The sequence below is a fragment of the Podarcis melisellensis genome (genome assembly GCF_964234715.1).
Source record: "Podarcis melisellensis genome assembly, chromosome: 2".
NCBI classification, from domain to species: domain Eukaryota; kingdom Metazoa; phylum Chordata; class Lepidosauria; order Squamata; family Lacertidae; genus Podarcis; species Podarcis melisellensis.
Genome location: NC_138529.1, coordinates 6,941,030 through 6,961,536, shown reverse-complemented (window position 1 = coordinate 6,961,536; position 20,507 = coordinate 6,941,030). Strand labels below are relative to the sequence as shown.

General features: G+C 46.4%; 1 protein-coding gene across 1 annotated transcript; it reads left to right on the top strand.

Annotated features, from left to right (window-relative positions):
* The first annotated feature begins 1,132 nt into the window (after positions 1–1,132).
* Positions 1,133–20,348, top strand: TMBIM6 (transmembrane BAX inhibitor motif containing 6). The gene is made up of 10 exons (XM_081900776.1): positions 1,133–1,276; positions 12,364–12,467; positions 14,150–14,258; positions 15,008–15,128; positions 15,816–15,864; positions 16,405–16,502; positions 16,615–16,694; positions 17,617–17,717; positions 18,172–18,244; positions 18,791–20,348. Exons 2-10 carry the CDS (start codon positions 12,412–12,414, stop codon positions 18,812–18,814), a joined length of 711 nt encoding a protein of 236 aa, XP_081756902.1. The 5' UTR covers positions 1,133–1,276; positions 12,364–12,411; the 3' UTR covers positions 18,815–20,348.
* Positions 20,349–20,507: the final 159 nt, after the last annotated feature.

The following is a 20,507-nucleotide window of genomic DNA, read 5'->3' as shown; positions in this document are numbered from 1 at the left end:
GTCGTCCCCTTCTCCTTGTGCCCTCCATCTTTCCCAACATCAGGGTCTTTTCCAGGGAGTCTTCTCTTCTCATGAGGTGGCCAAAGTCTTGGAGCCTCAGCTTCAGGATCTGTCCTTCCAGTGAGCACCCAGGGCTGATTTCCTTCAGAATGGATAGGCTTGATCTTCTTGCAGTCCATGGGACTCCTAAGAGTCTCCTCCAGCACCAGAATTCAAAAGCATCCATTCTTCGGCGATCAGCCTTCTTTATGGTCCAGCTCTCACTTCCATACATCACTACGGGGAAAACCATAGCTTTTACTATATGGACCTTTGTTGGCAAGGTGATGTCTCTGCTTTTTAAGATGCTGTCTAGGTTTGCCATTGCTTTTCTCCCAAGAAACAGGCATCTTTTAATTTCGTGGCTGCTGTCACCATCTGCAGTGATCGATGCTATTGTAGTTTCATATATAAAAACGTATTTTTTGATGATGATTCCAATTTATAACCTTATGAACAAGCGCTGCCATTGGACTCATTGCTGTGTCCCCCCTTGCCTTCAATAACCAGCCTGCAGTGCGGCGTGGGATCAGGTGGCATTCGGCAATGCCAAGGGTTGCAGCCCAGCGGAGAGAGCATCGCAAGGAGGTGCGCATCTTCCCGCCTAGCGGGGCTCTCAGCCTGGAATTACAGAAAAGCACCGGCGACCTCAGATGCAGTGAGGCGCATTGGCCGGTAGATGGCACTCCATGCCACTGGATGCGCCGGGACGCCGTGCGCACAGCCCAAATCAACCTCGCCGCTAGAGGCGCTGCGCAGCCCGCCCTGCGCTGCTCTCCTCGCGCTCCCGCCACGAGGGGGCCGCGTGCCACTTCTGGGGAAAGCTGTCGCAATCGGGCCGCAACCTACCAAGGGCGCTGCCTATTGGCCCGACGCTGGAAAACCAACGGACGTCGCACCTCAACGCCGCTTCTCATTGGTTGCCCCTCCGCCCCATCCCCCACCCCGAGGTGGACCAATGGCAGCTGCCTGGGCGCGGCCGCGCAACCAATGAAAAGGAAAAGGTGTCAGCAGCCGGCCAATGGAAACCGAGGTACGCAGAGCGTTTGGTTAAATACCAATGCGAGGCCGGGGCGGGACTTCTGGGGGCGAGAGAGCCAATGGCGCGGCGGCGGAGCGGGGAGGGAGGAGGACGTAAGCGGGAGGGGGCGGAGGCGTCCGAGGGGAGAGACACGTACGGCTCGCCAAGGAGCAGCAGCAGCTGTCGTCGCCGAGGCAAGAGGATCCTCCGCGGAAGGTAAGGGCCGCCGCCGCGCCTCCCTGGGGCCTACTTCCGGTCCCGGCCCCCCTCGGCCTGCGCGGTCTCCGAAGCCTCCCCTCCTCTGAGGGGCCTTTTCGGAAGTGGCCCTCCCGCTCTAGAACCTCCCCTCCGCCCCTTTGTGTCGGGCTCCGCGAAGGAAGGGAGGGAGGGAAGGGTCCCCTCCGCCTGGTTCCGCCTCTCGGATTGGTCAGTCTCTTCAGCGGGGTGCGTGTGTGAGAGAGCTGACGTCATAGGGATCCCCCACCCCTCTCCTAGCCCTCCCGCCCCACCCCCACCCCATTATCACGGTGGGTCGAACCTCCCTCAATTGCCCGGAGGAGGAATGGCGGGTTGTTCCCGAAAATGGGATCCCGGGCTCCAGGGTCCCGTGGAGTCGACTCTTCCCACGTTACCCTGTCCCGTGTCTACAGCGTTGGGTTTGTCGCTCGTAGCTTTAAGCCAGATTACTGTGTTGTTAACTATTAAATAGTCTTTGCAAAGCGCGTGAAGGAAGCTTGAGTTGTGCTCCGCTCGCCTGTGAGGCGGCCCCTGCCAGTGGTAAATAATAGATAACGATGCAAAGCTTAGAGGGTAATGAAACCATTGCGGAGCAATGGAGTTTGAAAACAGGCCTTGTTTAATCTGATTTTGTTTCATTTTGACTGATCTGTTCTGTAATCCTTGCGGTTTTTTTTCCCTCTGGGGGCATACGTGCAGAGAGATAAATGGGGAATGGGGGGGAGTGGCATGTGTATTGCTGCTTGCTTTGGCAAGACTAGGGGTTTTTTTGCTGAGGGGTGGGAAGGTGGGGCGTAAGTGCTCTCAGCTGTCCAGAACTATTTGGTTTGAGTCAGGGTTAAGCTTAGAGTTGGCCTCTGTTGTCTCTGCTGCTGCTGCTGCTGTCTGTCTTTGTATTTGAGCATCGAAAGGACTGGAAGGCGGCCCATAGAACATTCCTCTTCTGTAGTCATGGTAGATAACTATTTCCTATCACACTGGCCTCCCATCTGCTTCAGCTTCCTCACCATAACTCTCACCTGTGCTTTCAACATATTTCATAGAATTGTGGAGTTGGAAAGGACCCTGAGGGTCATCTAGTCCGACCCCCTGCAATGCAGGAATCTTCACTAAAGCATCCATGACAGGTGGCCATCTAATCTCTTCTAAGCAGATGGAGAGTCTGCCACCTCCCATGGGAGTTTGTTCCACTGTCAAACAGCTCTTACTCTTAGAAAGTTCTTTAGTCAGAATCTCCTTTCTTGTAGCTTGAATCCATTTGTTCAGGTCCAAGCCGCCGGAGCAAAAAACAATTTTGCTCACTCAGTGTGACAGATATTTGAAGATGACTATCTTCAAATGTCAGAAACTCGAGGCATGGAACCTGAACCCAGAAAAGATGCAAGAATACTTGCTGGTATATTGGACTACTTGATTGTGCAATAGTCTCTAAACTTGCTCTTGGATATTTGTTTGGTGAAGTGTTTTCTTTCTTGCCGATTATAACTTTTAAATGTCATGCTCTGGGTTAGCTGTGTGGAACATGGCTTACTGGTCAGAGGTGATGAGTTGTAGTCCAACAACACCTGGAGGGCTGCATGGTGTTCCCCTCTGCTCTGGAGAATTAGTAGTGAGGAAGCCCCTATATTGTACTGTTTGGGCCCTGAAATGTGGGTTCATTCTCAAAACCAAGTCTTGGATCATGTGAAATAACTACAAGGCATGTGCAGATAGCCTTTCCCTCCATCCTGAGCACCACCAGCTTTGTGTACTCATGTCCAGACTAAGGAGCAGGACTTCAGAGCAAATATATTTGCGTATCCCAGGCAGATTTGAGCCAAATCATCTATATCTAGAAACGAGATACCTCAGCCCAGGGATAATTTCACCTCACCCCAGTGCAAGTTTGTTTTCTTAGTAAATTATGTTCCTGTGGTTGTTACAGATGAAAGGATCCACACCCAATGACGTGTTAGGTGATTTGGCTAAATGGCATGGTGCTTTTTGTGCAAATAGCTGCAACTTCGAACACATAGTGTTGACGTAGTTCTTGAATTCCAGCTGCTTAATGACTTGTATGCTCTCATAACTGACTGGTGTTTTGTGCCCTTGGAGATTAATATGAGAACTGGACGTTAAAATCTGCCCCATCTACATCCTATTAATATTGCATCTTGGGCCTGCTGGAGTAGGGAGCTTCTGGTGCTCGAACCAAATTCCTCTCCTGAGCTTGGGATAGTTGGAGTATGGCAACCTGTTGCTTGAGCAGAAGCCTGACAGATGCTCCACAGTAGAGAACTTCAAAGCTGATTGGCTGGCTTTCTGATGTCACAGTGCTCACGTGATGTTATGGGTCATTGTGTGACATTATTTTTTTCTCTCTCCTGCCATTTGGCTGTAAGGATCATCCTGCCCATTATTTGGGGCTCTAAAGGGGAGGCTTGCTTACCCCTTGTCTCCATCCTTTTCTCCCCTTCCTTCCTTCCTTTTGCAGCTAGTAAGTTACTGTGTCAGGGTACTGGTGGGTGAAATGTGACGGTCTCCTTAGATCTGTCCCTCTAAGGCAGCCCTCAGTGGTTAAAGGTTATAGCTATGACTAAGTGTTATCTGGTTAGTTATTGATAAACGATCATGGGTTCTTTATTTCCTCATAAGCAGGTTCATTATTTAACTTGGATTACACAAGCACTTCCAAAGTTTGCTTTCTCTTCTGGGATTTCGTTTTCACTTGTAATTCTATTTTGGTTGTGCTAACATAGAATCAAGTTACAGCAAGGGTTTACTTTTGGATGATAGTTTCCTCTTAAGGGCTCAGTCGAGCCAAGTAATTTTTGTAAACATTGGGCTACTGTGGACAGAGCTAGGTTTTGACATGAGAAATGGAGAGTTTAATCTCCCCCCACCACACAAAAGCTCGCCTGAGGTTTTTGATCAGTTTTAACTGAATCAGGAGGATGAACATGGATTTGAAAAGCATTTACCGCAGGTTTGGTGGCCTGTTTCCCTATGAACTCTTACAATATGCAAGCCTGTGTATTTCACCTGAAGTTTCCATGGATATTTAGGCTCGACCATTTGACATTGTTTTGCAATTACTGTACTACCCCTGGTTGTTGCACAGAGAAGAAATGTGGGAGGGTTTTTTTTAGGTACTGCTGAGTTGTAGAAAGTGCAGGGGACGTGTCGGACTTTGTCCCGCCAGCCCACTGTTGTCTGCAGTGACTGGCAGCAACTCTCTGGGGGCTTTTCCCCATCACCTGCTGCTACCTTCTTTTTTAAACTGGAGATACCAGAGAGTGAACCTGGGAGTTGATGCACGTAGAGCCATGTGGTCTTGCCACAGCACTGCAGTTCCTCCCCAAAAGGCTACTTCTTGGGTTACAATGATAAAACACACCTGCCCTCTTGCTTAGAGTTAAGGTTGAGGAAAGTTGAGTAATTTAAAAGAGACCCTTTGTATTTTGCTAGTTTAGCAAAGACCACAGCTACTTGATAAGTCATCTTAAGAATCACTTTATACAACAACAATGCTGTTCAGTGTTTTTAAGGATTCGGCGTTATCTAATTCTGTGATCCAGTTCTGTGACTTTTCTCTGTCAACAGTTGGCCTATTCTCCTCCTAAGCACCTTCTATAAAAGAGAGACACTTGATATCTGTATGGAGAGTGATTTACCAGTGACCTGAAGTTCCCAATCTTCACCTTGGCTAAGGGTGCTGTAGCGGCAGCATTGCTTTGAACAATCTAGTCTCCTGGAAGCTCAGGAAGACTATTGTTTCAGCGTACCTTCAAACAATGCCTACAATGTTTTAAGAAATCTCATAGTCTAAGATCAAATGCAAGTTTAGACTGTGGCACTCAGCTGGTTGAGAAGCTTACTCACTTATGCTCTAGGTTGAAGCATCCATCATATTTTTATTACATCTAGATAGGTTGCTTGCAGTGTTAGACTCATATATATAAGCTAGGTACCAATGGCTACTTAAACCAGAGTTAGTCTCCAAAACGGAATGCCTAGTTGCCATTTTTGGGCCAGAGGGCTCAAAAGTAGTATTTTTCAATACAACTTGGTTCCTGAAATTCATTCTGATTGTTCAGATAAAATATAATGAATAGAATTATACAGGATATGTCACTAGTATGTGAAACAGTCAAGATCCATGGATTCCCATGGATGTACCTCCATCAGTGATGGCCAAACTTGGCCCTCCAGCTGTTTTAGGACTACAGTTCCCATCATCCCTGACCACTGGTCCTGTTAGCTAGGATGATGGACGTTGTAGTCTTAAAACAGCTGGAGGGCCGAGTTTGGCCATCACTGCTCCAGATGGTGGTGTCAGGCACTATCATGGCACCTGGCCATCTTTACTTGTTCACAAGTGGCCAATAGCCGGTGAAATATGCGCCTAGCAAATTTTGAACACTGGTTGCTTGTTGGAGGATTACTGTTATTACTGGTAAGTTAGGCCATCCTAATCAGCAGGGGAAATGTCTGTTTACTTAATGAATAGACCAGGGGTAGGCAACCTAAGGCTTGTGGGCCAGATGTGGCTCAATCGTCTTCTCAATCCGGCACAGGGATGGTCCGGGAATCAGCGTCTTTTTACGTGAGTAGAATGTGTGCTTTTATTTAAAATGCATCTCTGGGTTATTTGTGGGGCATAGGAATTTGTTCATTTTTTTCCTTCAAAATATAGGCTGGCCCACCACATGGTCTGAGGGACGGTGGACCGGCCTGGGATAGACAAGGGAATTTGTGGCTTCTGCTACTAAAATATAAATACTTTTTTTTTTTTAACCAAAAAGCAGTAGTCTTCAACCTTTTCAGACCCAGGACCCACCTTTAACCCAAACATGCTTGTGGGTACCATTTCTTAATCTTTTATCATTGAGTTATTGTAATGTTCCTGTTGCAACCCACTTTGGATCAGACAGACAGAGTAGGGGGGTCCTGATCCACCAGTTGAAGACACCTGATGTCTTGGAAGGAGTTTTAAGTTGCAAAGAGTTAATAGATAATATTTTAAAATAATTGTGGCCATAAATGTGTTATGTTTTACATGTTCTTAGATTTTGTTTTAGGAGTGGCAGCTGGAAATGGACTCCGGTCTGGAAAATTTAGTTCCAGTTGGTTTCTAGCTTCAGTTTTACTGAAGAACCAAGGTTTAGTTGTAGAGAAAGGTCCCAGATTCAGCTCCCAGTATCTCCATGTTTTTTAAGTGATTATTTATAGCAGGGCTTCCTGAGGTCCTGGAGGATTGTTGCCGGTTGGAGTAAATGGAAGGGATCTAGAGCCACAAATGGGCTGACCTTGTTATACGGCAGCTTTATGTGTTTGTTATGGCCAGAGAGTTGTAATGAAGATAGGAATTTCTTCCAGCTATTCCTTAAAGTGGCCTGTGGATCAGCACCGTCACTGATAGGCACCTTACAGATGCTTCGCAGAACTCCAAAAGGGACTATTGTTTGGAGGCATATTACCTTTCTAATCACCTCTCAGCCTGGCGTGTTTCCACTTTAACATCCATTTCCAGAGGCATCAAGTCTTGAGTGAGAAGCAGGGAGGACTTGCTAATTTCACTTTGACTTTCTGGATCACTGGTTCATGTTGTGAAACCTACCTTGGTCTGGCATCTACAATAAAGCTCACTCGTTTCACAAATCCACTTCCTGCTGCCTCCCTCACCCCCTGCCACCCTCATTTTATGGAGGAGACAAACCTCACATGTCAAATCTTATTTAGCATCTTCAGTCTGGTTTGGCTTCTGCCTTGAATAGCTCTCAATATCTGGGAGGAGTTTGTGGATGGCATGTGACTCTCTCTCATGTTTCCTCCACCACAGGGTGACCCATTTTGGTGCCCCAATATTGACTCACATGAGAACTTCTTATCACTTGAATTATCTGTTGCATTTCTTTCTTTCTTTTCTAGCAAGCTTTACCAAAAATAAGTTTGTGCCTTAAGATGGCCATTGTTCAGGGCCTCACGAGCATAATTTCGCCTTCTGCATCTGCAGACCTCTGAGAACTGAAAACTCTTTAGATGTAGAGCAAATCAAAGCTGGAAGAGGGTGTACAGTAGTACCTCTGATTACGTACTTAATTCGTTCCAGAGGTCTCAACAACTTTGGTCGGCCCTCACGCATCTTCACCTCATCAAATCTGGCCCTCTTTGAAAAAAGCTTGGGCACCCCTGGTGTATATGACTTCTTGAGGCAATGTGATCACCCTGCTTTCTTGAAACTGGGAGCCTTTAGCTTTTCTGCTGGCAGCATTTGACTTTCTCTGTTCCAGGGTATGGCTAAAATGATCCTTGCTCAGCAGTGTCTTGAAATGGCATGAACTCTGTAGCTGGGATCTTGCATTCTGTTTTCCAAGGGAGATGAACCAAGTCTTACACTCCCAGGTCTGAGATTTCAAGGTAGGGCTACTTCATTCCTGAACGTGAGCACATGTGCTCTCCTACTCACATCCAATCTGCATCCTACAAAGTGCAGTCAAGCTGGCCAACTACCCTGCTCCTAGAGAAGAATTGTCTAATGTGAGCCTCTGTTGAAGCAACAGGAGGCTAAATTACATTTTTTTAAAGCAGCCACAACCTGGCTCTGGCAAATCACAATTCTAGGAATTCAGTTTAATGTTTTATTTGTCAAATGGGACAAGGGGAGGGAAGTGACTTTAAATTCAGATGTTCCAGGCTTATACAAAAGCAGCTGGATTATAGGCAGCCCAGCATCAAGCTAGAGCGCTGCAGAACATAGTTATTTCTAAAAGTGAAAATACAGAAAAAAAGAATATTGCATGGTTTGACTAGATTCATGGCTGCACTGTGGCAATATGTGAGGTACATAAGGAACCTTTGGATATGGTGTTTTAATGACAGAACAAACCAACCAATAGTATGTTGATCTTTGGGGTTGGTTGCAGTATTGGTGCCATTAAAAATTCCTCCAATTCATGGATTTTCATTCTCAAATCACAGAGAAAAAGACCCACAATTGCCTGTATTATTCTAGAACACCTCATGTAGGAGTTTTCTGTGGCTGTTGTGAAGCCTTCTCAAACTGATGGTTTGCCTTGGACTTAATAGCTCTGTTCCAAATTCTATAGAACTGCTCACACAGGGGCAAACATGCTAGTCCATGTTTACAGCAGTTAATAAATGTGTAATTGGTTAGCCAGTTGCTCCTTCTGCTGTTTTACTCTTCACAAAATGTTGTAAAATTTCCAGAAATTTTGAAACCACTGAAGAAAAATAGTGAGGAAGATTTGTTTATTTTTTTGCAGGCAGGGACATTTTGGGGAAAATAGGAAAATATGCACTAATCATTTTTACTGCTATTTACAAATTGAGCGTCACTTTAGGAAAGTAAAATGTATTAACTTGGTTTGCCATAGAATGATCATGTTTGGTATGTTAAATAAATTTACTTCTTTTTACAAAAATTATATTTTGTTACAAATAGAGCTATAAGCCAGTTATATGGTGCAGGCAGAATAAAACTAGAAGAAACCATAAACTATTATAGTTGAGCAAAGAAAATAATTATGTTTTCTGAAAGTTGTTATATCTCCTTCAGCCCTCCACAGTGTCAAGCAGACATAAAGCACTCAGTTCCATAAAAGAAAAAGACGGGGGGAGAACCCAAGACTCAGTGAAACTATATGAAATTAAATCAGTCTCATTTTCTTAGCTATCAATTTCCGCATCTTCATATTTGTCATCAAATGATGACAGATTTGAGACCTATTCAAAGGGGACAGTCCTTTGAGACCTAGTCAAGAGGACAGAAACAGATTCACCAGCTATGCCTCTGAGAGGAAGTCTACAAGCAAAGAAGGCATTGAATCCTTCTTCCTTCTCAGGTGACCAGGGCAGTGCCTCCTAGGGGCAGAAAGCACATTGCTCTTGCATTTAAGAGTTGTACTCTCCATGTACAACTCAGGTCTTGCTTCTTCTCGGTGCACAGGAATTGTAATGATCTGATACTGTGCATAGTCTTAAGTAAGTCTTCTGTTTGCATAATTTTTGGAAATCATTTTTGGGGAGTAGATATATTAACACCTTGACTAAAAATGTTTTATTCATCATTCTAAAATAACACATTTTATAATATTTTCACAATTTACTGGGGGGAGAGGGAGAATCAAGGGGTAAGTTCCCCCCCCCCCCGATTCTTCCCCTCCCTGCTTTTTTGGGGCCTGCCCACTTCTACTGAGGGTGAAGAACCTCAGGCCCGTGAGACTCTTCCTAAGTTGCACTCTCCCCCTGAACTGTTTGGGATGTGTCCTTGAACTGGAATTGTGCTGCTTGATTAAGGATGGATAAATGTGTGTCTGACTTGTGTGGTGGCAATGTGGCCTACTGCACAAGGGTAAGAGTTGTGTTCATTGCTCTGTCCACTTTTGCCTCTGACCTTGTCTATCACTGGCATGTGGTCTTCAGAAGGTTCCATGGTCAGGGATTATAGGAGTTGAGCAACATCTGGAGGGCCACAGTTTCCCCATCCTTGGCACAGAGTTCTTGAAACTTGAGAGAACTCACTTTTCTGGTGCAGGGAAAATGCCTTTGGCACTCCTTGTCATTACACTGCTATTTTTCCATTTACCTCTCTGCTTGCCTGCAGCAGGTTGGCCTTGCACACAGCAGCAAAACAGATGAAGAGGTCTGCTAAGAGCCAAGGGGTGTGCGTGCATGCGCATGTTCCTTGTGTGTGCTATCACTCTTTTTACTTTACAATGCTAGTGACAGCAACTTCACTGAAGCCTCTGATTATAATGTAATGACAAACTCAGGGCGATTGTTTTAGGGTCCTCGGCTTCAGCCATTGGCCACATGTGCAGGTAACACTAAGCCCAAACTATTAACACAAATGTGCAAACATGCTGGCTTCTTAGGAGGAAATCACAGCCACTTCCCTAGTCCTTTTAGTTTAGCATTGCAACCCATCCAGGGTTTGGCTTAACATGTCTGAACCTGGACTTGTGTTTAAGCTCTCCTTCTTAATCGTGCTCTTTAGCAAATGTTTGTTCTTGGCTACAGTTTGTGGCTAAGGAGACAACTTAAGCACAAGGACTGAGGGAGGGACAAAGTGAGAGTGAGCTTCTCCCAAGGGGCTAGCACATTCACATGATCGTGGTAAACCGTAGCTTGGTTTACTTCAGGGCCTTGCTATGATGACGCTGCAAATGTGCTTGAGTTGTGCAGAAAGGATCCTCTTCACTTGAGTGGGGTGATAATGGGCTACAAGCTGGATCCCTTAGATTTTTCTGCCTGGAGTTGGGATCTGCCAGCCCCAAGTGTTGGCTGGGACCAGGAAGATCAGTCTTCCGACCTTTGCTTAAAGAAAGCTAGGTGGCATTGGAAGTTTCTTGGCATAACCTACTTCACAGGTTGCTGCGAGAATAAAATGAAGTGGCCCCATCCTGAACACTTAGAAGGAATGATCAGATTAGATCTGCTTTTTAAAAAAGTAGGAGACAGATATTGACAGGCATTTTCCATCTCTGCCAGAGGAGGAAGTGCCATCATATCACCCCATGCAATGGGTGTACAATTACTGCAGTATTTGCATTTCCTTAATGCTACCTCTCCTTGCTAGACAATCCAGGCCTACTTTTGTAAGCTTGCCCAAGAGCCTTCTCCTCTCTGTCAAAAGGGTAAGGAATTAGTTGCTGAACTGGTTTTCATATGTCAATTGCATCAGTTGCTAGAGGCTACATCAGGTATCATGATCATTTCAGGGGGGGGATTGCGCACGCAGACAGGGGCAGTCATATCACACTTGTGGTGCTCTCCTGGGCAGGTAAAATACCTGTACATGTTGGTGCATAACACAACAAAGGGGAGGGATCCCACCTTGAGCAACAGGGAGCAATGCATTTGTTTCCAGGTTGCTCTCTGGCTATGGCAGCTACATGGCTTGTAGCTCCTCCCCATCTCTGCCTGGGGAGGTCATTAGGAATGCTAATGCAAGTGTTTGCCAGCTGCCAAGCTGTGAAGCAAAGTTCCCCAGTGAGGCCAATTCCCCCACTCCCTGAGAACTTGTAGTTAGCCTTGCAACAGCCTGCAATAATTGCACCATAGATACCAAGAGGACTTGGAGCCGCTGAAACGGTTGAAGCCTCTAGATTGTCCAGACTACAGCGAAGGGGATCAGCTTGCAGGCAGGCAGGCAGTGTGTGTGGCTGTGCTTGGCGAGTCTAAAGTAAGCATCCTCTTCTTTGTTCCTTAGCACGGTGGGGTGGGACAAATAACCTTTTTCTTGAGCCTTTGTCTGTGGCTAGTCCCAAGTCTTCTCCTCCCTCCCTCTCGCTGCATATTTGGAAATCTGAGTTCTTGGTTGAGATTTAGATAGAATCTCCCCTGAAGGGGAGGCTGGATAGAATATGCATGTGCATTTTCTTGAAGTAGGGAGAGCTGTTTGAAGGTTCTGCATTCCAGGAGTAACATCTTGCTTGACTTTCCATAGGGGGGTCTTTGACTTCTCTCCCTTGGCCCCTGACAAAGTAGGCTCAAAGTTAGTAAGATAGTTGCAGTGTATCTCTTAGAAACCCTGTATCTTAGTTAACTTGTTTGAAGTTGAACAGAGACTAGGAGCTCTGAAGGAGTACTGGTGTTCCTAGACTACTACAGTGGTACCTCGGGTTAAGTACTTAATTCGTTCCGGAGGTCCGTTCTTAACCTGAAACTATTCTTAACCTGAAGCAGCACTTTAGCTAATGGGGCCTCCCGCTGCTGTCATGCCGCCGAAGCACGATTTCTGTTCTCATCCTGAAGCAAAGTTCTTAACCCAAGGTACTATTTCTGGGTTAGCAGAGTCTGTAACCTGAAGCGTATGTAACCCAAAGTACCACTGTACTAGGAAGCAGGGTGGGTGGGAATCCCTTTTGGAGCAGCTTTATGGGCTGAATAATATTGCTTAAAGTATTTTGGGCAGCCATATAGGAAGAACTTGAGTTTTGTCGCTAAAAGGGGCAGGTGTTTGCAGATGTTCGTGGATCACATTGGTCATTCCTGGGAAAGAACTGTACTGTCTTTCTCCACCCCCACCTCTCTGATGTGGCCTTCTTCATCTTTTTCTGCAGATTGAGTCTTTTGACACCAAGAGTTGCATCAGTCTACCAGCTAGCACAATGGATGTCTTCAACAGGAACATAAATATTGATGCCCTCTTCAAATTCTCCCACATGTGAGTATACCCTTGGCCTGTGTTTTACTGTAGGCTGCAGTTTTGCAAGAGGTTGTTTTCATTTGTCATTTTTGGTGCATGAAAACAGCGAGGTAATCTTGTGATTGGTCCCTTATTGTGGATGGCGGATGGGGATGAGGGAGGCAGAAATAGGGCTTTACTGCTTCCTTGTGGCCCTGGGTGCAAGACTGTATATGTGTTGGGCTCAAAACCCAAATATTCCACTTGAGTAAAAACTTTCACTTCAATAAAAACTAAATTCTGCAGTTGGTAGAAGTTAAGCAAATGCATGTTTCTTAACTTGCCTGCTTGTGTAATCTGTTCTGCTTCTGTCAGTTATGGGATAGACAAATAACTTTCCTTGCATCTTCAGCCAACCTTCTCCTGCTTCCCCCATCACAGCCTTTTGAGACTACTACAAATATTGACTTGCACTCTAGACCTTCAGTCTGAAGTGTGTGTGTGTGTGGTTTTTTGTTTTGTTCTGTTTTTCTAAAGGGCTGGTTGAGTATAAATTCATCTTTTAAGGTTCTCAGGATTTACTGTTTGGTGTTTCTTACCAAATTTTGTGCAAGCATTTCCCCACTTATATGCGAGTCGGTAGAGGCCAAGGCTGGAAAAGCATTTACATGGTTTAGTGCCAGCACCCATTTTTTAGGAGCACCTGCTGTGCAGTACAAAGTAGGTGCTGTAAACCAGCACCGAACTTGTCAGGGATTTTTCCAGTTTTGCCAACAGCTCTAGCTCCTCTCTTAGCCAATCTGAGAATATCTAATACCATCTCCCTGGGGAAAGTGGTGTCCCAGCTCCAGAAGCTGTGAGTCAAATGCCTTTAAATTGGGGGTGGTGTATTGTCAGCCCATGGGTCAGATCCAGCTGCTGTGCACTCCCCACCTGGCTTGCAGTGCCCTTTCCTCACCCCACTGCAATTAGGCTTGAAAGAAAGTCTTCTGTTGCCTTTAGTATAAGGTTTTTGTCAAGCCTAAGTGCAGTGGAGGAGGCGTGTCTTTGCAGGAGTTCCAGCTGGGGAGTGTTTAAACCCACACTAAAAATACCCCTCCCCACAGTTAGTCTTGGGGGGTAAAGCCTTATTGTTGCAGCAAGGAAACCCACCTGCCACCCATTGCAGTCTTCAGGAAGATTGCCCCCTTGGCCAGTTAGACTTGGAAAAAAGCTAACATCCTTTTTCAAGTTACAGGTAGGTAGCCGTGTTGGTCTGCCTTAGTCGAAACAAAATAAAAAAATTCCTTCCAGTAGCACCTTAAGAGACCAACTAAATTTGTTATTGGTATGAGTTTTCGTGTGTGTGCATGCACACGAAATCTCATACCAATAACAAACTTAGTTGGTCTCTAAGATGCTTTTTCAAGCCTAACTTGGTTCGGGGACTGTGTGTAGTGCTGCTGACTAGGCATAATGTTTGTGGGTGAATGGCTGCATTCACTTGGTCTTGGCAAGGCCCACTGTAACCATGTCCCCTCCTCAGGTTGGAAAGGTAGCCCCTAGGCTAAATAAGTTCCCCACCTCTGTTCTTCAGGTGATCTGTGGTGGATCCGGTGTTGTTGTTTAGTTTGCTAAGTGCCCAGGAGCTGGCAAACAGCCAGCCAAGGCGCAGCTGTGATTCTAGGTGCTTTGAGATGCAATGACACTGACTGACTGTTTCTTCACTTTGCCCTCCGCAGCTCCGCATCGACCCAGCAGCACCTGAAGAAGGTCTATGCTAGCTTTGCGCTATGCATGTTCCTAGCAGCGGCTGGTGCCTACATCAACGTGGTAACTCAGCTGGTGCAGGTAAGTGCGCTCCGGCGCTGATGTGTGTATGGGCTGTGAGGTCACCTTGACTGTTGGGGACTGGTGCTTCAGGGAACGGAGCCCAGCCACAGCCTTCAAAAATGAGCAGCACAGGATCCTGTTGGATATTGTTTTCTGGGCCATATCTTGATAGAGCAGTCCTTCGACTGCTTTCCTAGCAGTCTGTCGCACTATGTTCGCTGATTTCTTAGGACTTACTCCTGATTAAGCGTGTTCAGGACTGCAGCCCAACAGTGGTAGCTGGGAACCCAGTGGTGTAGTCACGGAGCCATTTCAGACCGGGGGGAATGATGTGCCAGCTAGTTCAATCTGTTTTTAAATTATTGGATAGATTACATTTGAATAACATTAAAACCCAAACTCATGAAGCATCTTGGTGTCTCATACTCATTGGCCAGAGCAGTGGAAAATGAGAGAAGCACTTCCAACAGTGCAGTTGGGTAGAATGCTGCTTCCCATGTTTTTTTCTTAAGTCTGCAGTGAAAAGAAGTTAAAGTCAAAGGACATCTGAGTGAGCTGAATACCCTGCAAAGGTATCTTTGAGCAGGTCAGGTTATCTATGGCTGTCACCCTGTCTAGACTATAGAACGCACTGGGTCATTCAAATGAAACCAGCTGGGCTCCGTGGGGTAGATTTCTGCCACTTCTGTTCCTGCGCAATGCCTTTCCCAACCTCTGCTCTGCGCTCAGCCTGTACTAACTTCCACCCTTCCCACTTTGTCTTGCAGTTTGGAATGCTGACTGGCCTGGGAGCGCTGGGTCTTATGATCTGGCTGATGGCTACACCCCACAACCAGGGAACCGAACAGAAACGGCTGAGCATGCTGGCAGGCTTTGCCTTCCTCACTGGTATGTGATGCTGGAAGAGCAGACATGTGCAATGTCAGCTGGAGTTACACTTCATTAACTGCTTATGGTGTTCATATACTACTTATTTTTTTAGCAAAAAAGGTTCGAGGACAGGTCAGAACAGTGTAAAAGATATAATATTAAAATCTTTTAAAAAGATGTTGATCTGCAAACATGGGTCTTCTGTAAGGGAAATATACAATTCACGTCCTGATGCATCCAAGACCTTCTGGCAGAGCATCAAAGATGCCTGCAGTTGTCATTCAGATGTGTGCCTGCAGCAGCTGCCTAAGATCACCCCACAGGGGAGTGGCTCTTGCATGACATGGGTGTATGAGTGTGCGTGGGCCAAGAGGGAGGCCAAAATAATCCAGCCAACTCTGATCATCACAGGAGTGGTTGGCACACAATGATTTGCCCCATATAGAACTACTTTGAAGATTAGGGCCCCTTAGTTGCTGTCTAAATACTGAGATTTTCAAAACTGTTTCTACGTGGCATTTTGTACTTGGGTTTCAGTTTAGGGTCGGGTGGGGGAAAGCAAGACAACCTGTATGTTTGTTCTGAAGGGTGCACAATACACACAGGTTAACCATTTTGGCTTTCTTCGAAATACATGATGAATGGACAAGAATTCCCTTCTCTCTCCTGCCTCTTGGCTGAATTTGTACCCCTTTGTCCTTCCAGGAGTCAACCTAGGACCTCTGCTGGAGATGTGCATCGCCATCAACCCAAGGTAAAAGGAAAACGCCACTCGGTTGCCCCGTTCCCTCACCACACCTGACATATGCACTTCAAGGGTCAAATTCAAATGAGTTGGTGGGCCAAATTCCTGTCCCACTGATTCCAATGGACACACACATGACCCTCCACCCAGCCCCCAAAAAACCTGACCAGTTCTTTCTGAATTTAAATCAAACCATAACTTTAATCGGAAGAGCAAAAAGATTTCCTCCCACCCTATACCACTAAGCATACTTCCTGTTCATAACACAATATTTTTGGTATTGTGATTCATCTAAGCCATCTCCTTGCAGTCCACCACTTGCCCAAATCTCTCCCCCGCCCCACAAATACATCTAAGCAAAATACCATCTTTGCTCTACAAAGAACATCCACTTCAATGTCCTGAATGAGGTTCAGTAACTTGCATGGGGCATGAGATGGACCTGTGGGTCTCACTGGGGCTGCTAAAGGGCATTTTACAGTGTCCCCAAGGCTTAGATTTGTCCATCCTGGTGCAGGCATCAACTATTGCTTTTTCCTCTTCCAATAGCATCATCCCAACAGCTTTCATGGGGACAGCAGTGATCTTCAGCTGCTTTTCGCTGAGCGCCCTCTATGCCAAGCGCCGTGCCTACCTGTACCTAGGAGGTAAGATTGCCATGTGGTCATCATCTCCCCTCTGCCTCCCCCTCCCCCACCTTAGAAAGAACCCTTCTAGCAACCTTGCAGTGCCCACCACAGCTCTGCTTTCATTTTTCAGGTGTCCTGTTCTCCGGCCTGTTCCTGATGCTGTTCTTCTCCCTGATCAACATTTTCGTGGGCTCGACTTGGCTCTTCACAGTGAGTGTCTTTATGTCCTTGGGCTCTGTTGGCTTACAGGAGGCCTGCAAGCTTGGCTGCCTGAGACAGCAGCAGCATCTCATTCCAGCAATGCTGCCTTTTTCAGCATGGAGCTGGCAGCAAACCTGCCCTGGAAGAGTCCCCTGTAGTGACTGCCAAGAGGGGCTCAGCTTCCCTTTGTTTTGGCTTTACAGAAATAAAGGCAGGCCAATGTGCACTCCTGCACTTTAATAATTATTATCATCATTTTTAAAAAACAACAACCCAGGATAACCCAAATTCCACGATTTGTATAAACTATAGAAACCTTGCAGAATTCTACTATTGGTAGTCTTGGGAAGAGGCAAAGACCTATACAGTGGTACCTTGGGTTAAGAAGTTAATTCATTCTGGAGGTCCGTTCTTAGCTGAAACTGTTCTTAACCTGAAGCACCACTTTAGCTAATGGGGTCTCCCGCTGCCACCGTAGCACGATTTCTGTTCTCATCCTGAAGCAAAGTTCTTAACCCGAGGTACTATTTCTGGGTTAGCGGAATCTGTAACCTGAAGCGTCTGTAACCCGAGGTACCACTGTATATGAACTTAAAGCTCCACCTTCAGATCAATAGAAATCATATTCATACTCTTTTGACCTCTGAGATCAAATACATATCTGCAACCAGAAGGGCTGGGAAGTTGGGTTTAAAAAAAAATAAAAACCTAAGTGCACTCATTACGATTTTCGGGGTTCTGAATGAGGTGGCCCCTCATTTTGCAGTCTTTCCTCATTGTGCCATGATTATGCAGGAAACACAGCCCTGAATAATTTAAAGCAGTATGATTTCTGGGATTTAGGAATGTATATCTTGAGCAGGTGGGTAGGACCAATTCAAGGAATCTGATTTAGCTGCCCTTGGCCTGATGCATGTTCTTCCTCCTCCAGGCTAACCTCTACATTGGGCTTATGGTGATGTGTGGCTTTGTGTTATTCGACACTCAGCTCATCATTGAGAAGGCCGAGAACGGAGATAAGGACTACATCTGGTGAGTACATGGGGTGTGGAAATGGTAGCTGCTGGGTGTCCAGTGGTGGGGTGGGGGGTAGGAGTTAAGTAGAAGGCAAGGTGGATCAGACAGAATGGAGCAACAGAGGAGTAAAGATCTGGGAGCTGCGGTAACGGGATAGGGGAAAGGTGCAACAGTAGCCTTTTATTGTCGGATGCAATATGAAAAAGGCAAACATCCTTTGTTCTGGATGGCCACAGGGCTGGGCAAACTGGAAATCGGCTTGAACTTCCAGGAAGAGAGGCTTAAAATACTTCCTAGCTAAATGAACCTGAATTTAACTAGGGAGCAATATACCAAAAGGCGAAGGAAGCCTGGGGGTGGCAGATGGTGTCTCTAGCATCAGCCACTTACATAGGTTGTGCTTTTTAGAGTAGTGTCCAGTAGGAATTCTGGCCTAATACTTCAACCTCTTCTTTCTCTCCCTGCCCAGGCATTGTGTGGATCTCTTCTTGGATTTTGTCAACATTTTCCGGGAGCTTATGGTCATCTTGGGCATGAGCGAGGTGAGCATCATCTCATGGTGGCAGGGATCATCGCTTATTCACAACACACCTTGTATGTCCTAGTTAAGGGATGGCAGACCAATGGCCTGTAGGCTGGATCAGGTCTGCCAAGACATTTTAAATGGGCTACCAGCCCGGGATTGTGATGGGCAGGAAGGGTCCCTGTTCTTTGCTGTTCAGGCATAGAAATTCTCATTCCCAGCACAGCACGGGGATTGGTGTGGTGAGCGCCTTCATGTCTCTTTGAGCACAGTGCCTCTGTGCGAGAGCGAATGTCCCGTGGCAACTTTGGCCACGGCTGACATGTGGCCCTTGGAGGGTTGCTCAACCTTGAATGTGGCCCTTGGCCGAAAACTGTTTAGCATCGCTCACCCCACTCTATGCAGATAGGCAGGGAGGTGGGAGCTTGCTGAAGGTAGACTGATTGGGGGCGCAGTGCCGGATTTGCTCTCATCGAAGAGCCTCCGCTGGTCATGCTCCAGAACGCTAAGCTGGTTTTGTTCCCAGGATCCAGGGCGCTGATGTGGTGTTGTCCCTTTCTTTCAGAACAAGAAGAAGAAAGAGAAGTGAAGGGACAGCAGGTGCCTGTGTGAGGCGTCCTTTCTCTTGCCCTTCCCCCCATTTGTCTCTTTCTCTTGTTTCCTTCCAATCTGACCTGCATTAAAAGTGTCCCTCTGTTTGTTCCGTGTGAATGAGAAGCATCTGTGACACTTTCATACTTTGTGGAAATTGGGTTGTTGTTGGGGTTTTTTCTCGAGGTTTTGGAGCCTTTTGAAAAAGCTGACTGGCTGATCCTAATCCTGGAGTCTGGCTTTGCTCCACTTCTGTACATAACGTACACAAACACCCAAAAGCTCTCCCCCCCCCCAATCCATCAGGCCTACTATTAGTCAGGCCTAGCATATTGGCAGTGATCCCACAAGTTTTCTTACTTGGTAGCCCATGCTCCCTCCTCCTCTTCACTGACCTTTCTTCCACTATAACCGGCACACGCCTTGATGCCCTGGGAGCATCTCTGCTGTCATTTAAAATTCTTCAATTACGGTGCCCACACTTGCCTGAGAACAAACTGAACCAGTCTGTGCGGCTCTTCCTGGATTGGCGTTGCTCAAGCAGCTACGCACAAGGGTGTGTTAGGATGCAAAGCAAACTCTAGCTCGCCCTTTTGTTGTGGACGGTGCCTGGGAGATGGCCAGGACCAGCGCTTAACTGATCCAGCTTCTTCTCTCACTCCCCGCCCTAAATCCCATTTAGTTCTGCTGCTGGGTAGCAAAATCGAGCTGATTTGTGTAAGTGAGACATCCTAGCCTGGAACCCCCATCCTTTGGGTTTTTAGCAACTTCCAACACAGACCTTTTGAGCTAGGTGATTGCCGTCTTTTCTTTTGCCTTGGCATCCCAAAGGGTGTGGGTTTTGCTGAGCAGGAAAAACCCCTTGCTCTAGTTTGCTTGCTGGAATTGGGGACAGAGCAGCCGAGGACAGCTATGCCTAAGAAAAGGAAGCAGCATCAAATGCGTGTAGCTGTCTATTTCCTTTGAGCATCTGGGCACAAGGCCCTGCAGGTCAAAAGTCTGGAGGAGGGGCCACAGTGGACTGCTATGCAATGGTGGGGGAGGTCAATTTGGTAATCGTGCTGCCCCTGCATGCTGGGACAGGGTGGCATCCGTGCACTTAACATTGGAGCTTACAAGCTCATTAAGGAGCCTTTTTAAAAAGCTTCCCTTCCAGCAAATGAGATAATGTTTATCTTGCCCTTTTGGCATCTGAAGCCAGACTCCCAACTCTGCTTGCTTTGGATAAAGGATTTGCCTTCCCTCTCCCTCTCCCTTTCCCCTCCCCTCCCCCTTCTTTTCTGGAACCAGTGCCAAGAACTAAACTTCAGCAGATCTACTTTATAGAGACCTTGTCTAACAGGTTTTAATATAGTAATGACTAAACTCTGTCGCTCATTGGAGGGCCGGCTCTGGCTGCATTCTTTCGACTCCTACTGTGAAGAGACAGGGTTTTTAAAGAAACAAACAAAGGTGTTTTGATTCAACTATGAAATTTACATTGTCTTGCTTTGTACGGGAAAAATATTAAAATAAAAATCCTCAAACTTTAACCTACCTCTACTTCTTCATTTTGCATTTGAGGCTGTTGGAACTCCTTTAGCTTTCAATGGCCTGTGAATTACAGAATGGCTTTCAAACTTGGTTTGCTCAGGAAGCCTTCAGCTCCTCTGCTGTGGAACCCCTCTGCACTTTCATATTCCAGGCTGGGT